Genomic DNA, 5000 nt, shown 5'->3' with positions numbered 1-5000 from the left:
CAACACCAGGATCTCCATCCAGGCGCTCTGCAGGAGACTCATCTGATCGGCCAGAGACAGCGCGGAAAAGCCTGCGGAGGACAGAAAAACACGGCGGCTTCGTTAGGCCTTTGTGTCGCGTTCACTGTGTAAACACTTGACTGGGTATTAGCGTAGCCCATTAGCTCCGGTGCGCTGTAATTGGCACTCCCAGGTCCTCCACGTGTTTTATGGGCTCACTATATTATACTGTACAATCCCCACAGTCCCACATGAAACACTGGCTGACAAGCGCATACGCACCGGCTTAAGGGAGGAATATAAATCTGTCGCGTGGATCGGCCTTTGAAACATGAGCCGGCGATGATGAACAACCTCCAGCGGAAAAGGTTAGGTCACGTGTGAAAACAAACTTAAAAACACATGCAGGTATTATAAATGCACTGCATGTGCTACGGTATAGACCCAGTATAGAAATGCATTTTTAAAAGGAGTCAACCGGAGGCAAAAGTGAAGTGGAATACACAGGTATGGAGAGGTTGGGATTAAGCACAGAATGTAAAGGAATATGAAAAGTCAAGGTGGTTTTGGCAAATGAAAACCACTTGTACGTGAAATCAGAGCCAGGTTTAAAGACGATTACAATTGAATTTTACATTATCTTTTTGTTTAATAGAAGATTTTATTTGACAAAAACTTGCAGAAATGATGAGCCCTCAATAGTTTTTGATTTGATCTACAGATATATTACCGACTTTACCACAAATTATACTTTTTGTGTAGTTCAAATACAATTTTGAGGCTAGAAAATCTAATTTTTCCATCTTTTGTAATCGAAAAACAAACTAACTGACATTTCAGTCATGGAAATTCAAAATAGTTTCATATTTATGTGTAAAAAGCTTTTGTGCAGCACATTCACACATTTTTTTCAGATGTTTATAGAGTTGTTCAGCTTCACATTTTTTAGATAATTGCAGTTGTATTATGTAGTTTGGACGTGTAAAGCCGCACTGTCCATGGCACAAAGTGGAGCAGCCGCAGGGCGTGAGAAAAGGTCAAAAATGTTTGGGTCAAAGGTGATCTTGGGGCTCATGAAAATACATTGTTGTGGTTCTATTAAACTGGTCAAGCGCGTTCCCAAACATCTATTTTCAGATGTCTGGACAAACAGAAGACATGATTTTAATCTTTATTTCAGAAGTTTTGACTTGTGAAGATCAACACATGATGCTTATATTTCAAGCCAAATTAATTGCCAACTGGGCAAGAAAAATGGACCTACGCCATGGGGAAGTTTATTCTCTTATTTTAAGTGAAATGATCTTGTATCCAGGCAGAAACACTTGTGAAATATTGCACCACACAAAAGATATTCAATCTCATCTGGACAAAACTAATCAAATCCAGTTTAAAATGTCTGAGTTCAAGGCGTTTTAATCAAGGCCAGACCAGTGTAGGGCAAATCTTTGCATGTTTTTAACAACTGCATCTTTTTTCACCTACTGCTGAGCTCTTCTTGGTTTCTTTTTTGTATTTTATGTCTGTCCTGAATTGTGAGACATCTTAAGAGTTATAATGATTATGTAGGTTTTTATCTGTTTGTATTTAGATTTTTGTGCTCTACAAATACTCTCGCCTCACATTTGAGTGTCATTATTATTATTAAATGAATGCATACATCAGTTAGAACATTGCATTTCCTGTGTTGACTTCAGGAGAATTAAAAACAGAAATGAACTTGAACACAAAGGCACATATTCCTCAAACGGCTCCGCGTGATCTCTGTAGTATTTAACCTTCTGAACCGGTGGGTTTATGCCGGACGTCCCAGAGAGGTCGGTCGCCATCAAACAGACAGACACCTGAAAGGGCTTCACCTGCACAAAGCCCCTCACCCCTCACCGGTGAATAATAGCGGCGTGATTGGGAGCTATTGACCGGCGCCTTGAACCCCGCGGCCGTGCGTGCTTAAATCCCAGCTTGTTTGGATGGGAATGGGGCAGCTTGACTTAAAAAGAGGCCCTTTTCCAGCAGTTCTTATCAAGCAAATGGAGGGGCAAGGGCAGGGGGGGCGAGAGAATAAGGCGGAATGAAAGGAGGGCTGGGGGTGTCATTGATTAGTAGATTGTAATCAGTCCACCAAATGCGAACGGGGCATCGATCCGAGCCTCAGATCTGACAAACAGACAGTTGATGGAGGACATCCGGTACACGCTCGGTCGGGGGATGGGAGAGCGGCGGGATAACGAAATGTAGATACAGTAAACCGCATCGAAATGTAACGCAATCGTGTTCTAATGCTCTATATGTGCCACACATTCTCTGTACTTGGGAATATTTGTGAATGTAGTTCCAAAAGTATGTGGCAAAAATATACAAAGCTCTACAATATATCTACACGCGCACACACACGCACGCACGCACGCACACACACACACACACATACGGACACACACGGACACACACACGGACGCACACACAGACGCACACATGCACAGAGGAGGAATTTGTGAAGGAAACGACAACGGTGCCAACGGCAGTACAAGGAGTGAGAACAGATACTTCACTGTTGAGGATTTGCTGAACACGTCTGAGTGTAAGATTGCTAAAAAGAGTTGAATATTTTCTACGATTCACGCTTGGGTTTTGTTAAAAGCATATTCCCAGACAGATTTCCAACTTAAGGCAAGACACTGCAGGTGAAGAGGGGGAAAAAACTGTATTCAGAGATGTCAATTTGAAGCCTTCTGTAGTAAATGTAAATGTAAAATGTATCATAGGTATTTCATTATGTAATATTTTCGTACATAAATAGAGCGTTTCATGTGTAAAACTAGGCAACATTTAACATATTTGGGACATCCGAATCTGAAATAGGGTTAGAGCCTGGTTTAAATATTAGATACAAAAAAACAAACACAAGGGATTTGGATATCTTATTTAGTATTTGATCTAGTACAAGATCTTACTGAAAATTGGTATAAAACTTCAAATTTAACTTTATTTTAAAATCTGTCTTTTCATAAAATATCAACAAATACGTTCTGTCAAAATCTTGTTCAAGGTTGTAGAGTTTGGTGTGTGTAGGTTCTACTTCAGGGGCTGATCTTTATGTCTCTGTGGAGGAAAAACGCATCCGGAGAAAAAGTTACATTGTCCCATATTAACCTATGGATGAATGTGGATTCATTGAAATAATATAACGTCTTTAGGTGCAGATTGGACCATGTTGTTGTTTACAGGTGAAAGGTCTTGGACTATATAAGATAAGATAAGATAAGATAAGATATTCCTTTATTGTCCCACATGGGGAAATTTCATTGGTGCAACGCAGGTAGATACAGAGGTAGATACAGAAGAACAGATCACTTATAGGAAGTCTGAAAAACACTTTCAGTAGAAGATCTCCTATAAATAAATAAAAACTCCCATAGACAAATAAATAAATAAATACCATTGCATGTGATCCCGACAGTAATTGCACATGAATATGTGTCACGACAGCACATGAATTGCACATGAATTCCAACAGCAATTGCACATGAATTTCACAGTAATTGCACATACGACAGAATTGCACATCAGTATTAGGTTAGGTCAGTATTGCGACGGGATAACGTGACGATCTCCGGGTAAGACGACTGTTCTCCGCAGTTTCATGAGTTCCTCCTTTGTGTAAACGCGGTACGGCGCCGGCCGGGGGGCGGGGCCGTACCGCGTTTACATATATGTTGAGAGAACAAACTGACCAAAAAACAAAACTTTAAAAATGAGTTTTGCATGTAGTATCTCGTCTTAAAAAAGCTGATTTCTCAAGATACTCTTAGTACTTGTTCTTGCCTCCACATATTCTGGTAAATTGCACAGAATTCTCATCATTTAGTATTGATTTATTTTGCTCAATCTGAATCAAAGCAGAAATGCAGGCTTATAAATAAGACATTGGGAAAAAGGAAATAGCATAGTTATTTTTTAGCGGTGCAAATGCAAGTTAAAAGTAGGTTGTAGTCTTGTATAAGTAACAGTATAAGTGTTCTTAAGTGGTTGCTTTTAAAATGCTCTGAAGGTCTTGAGTGGGGCCAGTGTACAGCTGGAGGAGTGGAGAGTACAGTACAGGTACAAATCAGATAAGTAATTGAATCCCTATTCAGTGGCATGAAGAGACTGAGTGGCTCGCAGTGAAGCTTGAAGCTGTCATTGAGAGCTGGGTCTAAAACAGACAGCAGTTCACTCTCTATTCATTTAGTATCATTACAGGCCTCCTAAGAGCCCTAATGGGCCTAATAAAAAGACAGAGGTAATAATGAGACTAGAGGGCCTGTAGTAGAGCAGCAGTGGCAGGAGAGAGTGAGTCTGAGAACAAGACGGCGACTGAGACGGAAAGACAGCAGTGAAGAGGACGAGCCTAGTATTAAAACGAATGGGATCTTTCAGCGGCGTCTGTAAATACTACTACCATTGTGCAAACTTGACACTAAACCCCCACCACTCAAAGTAAACCGACATACACAACATATTTCACCAAAACAAAAAACAGTCGGGCACTTCCTGTTTCGCAGCCGCGCTCACGTCTGAAGGACTTTTGCATTAATGGAGCGATGAGCAGTAAGGACTCTTATTACCTCATCGCGAAGGCCATTTGTGCAGCGGGCGATGGGTGTAATGGTGGGAGGGGACGCTTAAACCGCAGGGACCCCTTTTGTCTTAATCGTTTCGGGGTGACACGGTGACCCGCTGGCCTCAGGTAAAACGTCCCCAGAGCGTCGCCAGGATCCTTAACGGCTCGGTACGCCAGGCAGGGATTTAGCCGGGCATCCAATCCATCAATGTGGATCAATACGCAAGACATGGGAAACGGAGCAGAGGTTGAGACGGGGAAATATGATGGGGAGATTTTAGCATTTTTTTGATCACATGGGCTAATGAAGTCAGGGTAAGTGGCCCAAAACAAGAGGGACAGTCAATGTAATCCAACATTGTACAATAAGTGTGTAGGATGTATCTGTAACAGAGATAGT

The 5000-nt window shown here is 41.5% G+C and overlaps 1 protein-coding gene across 1 annotated transcript in view; it reads right to left on the bottom strand.

Annotated features, from left to right (window-relative positions):
• LOC140357464 (steroid hormone receptor ERR2-like) overlaps window positions 1-5000 on the bottom strand; it is a 37159-nt gene that overhangs the window by 7412 nt on the left and 24747 nt on the right. Inside the window, exon 6 of the mRNA XM_072442072.1 lies at window positions 1-71. This exon is cut by the window's left edge and continues 199 nt beyond it. Within this exon, the coding sequence (XP_072298173.1) occupies window positions 1-71 (71 nt within the window). The remainder of the gene's footprint in view (window positions 72-5000) is intronic.

This window comes from Eucyclogobius newberryi, unplaced genomic scaffold (genome assembly GCF_026437365.1).
Source record: "Eucyclogobius newberryi isolate DKJ021-1_F unplaced genomic scaffold, fEucNew1.0.hap1 SCAF_1, whole genome shotgun sequence".
Classification (NCBI taxonomy): Eukaryota; Metazoa; Chordata; class Actinopteri; order Gobiiformes; family Gobiidae; genus Eucyclogobius; species Eucyclogobius newberryi.
Note: the sequence above shows the minus strand (reverse complement) of the source record. Positions and strands in the feature narration are given on the sequence as shown.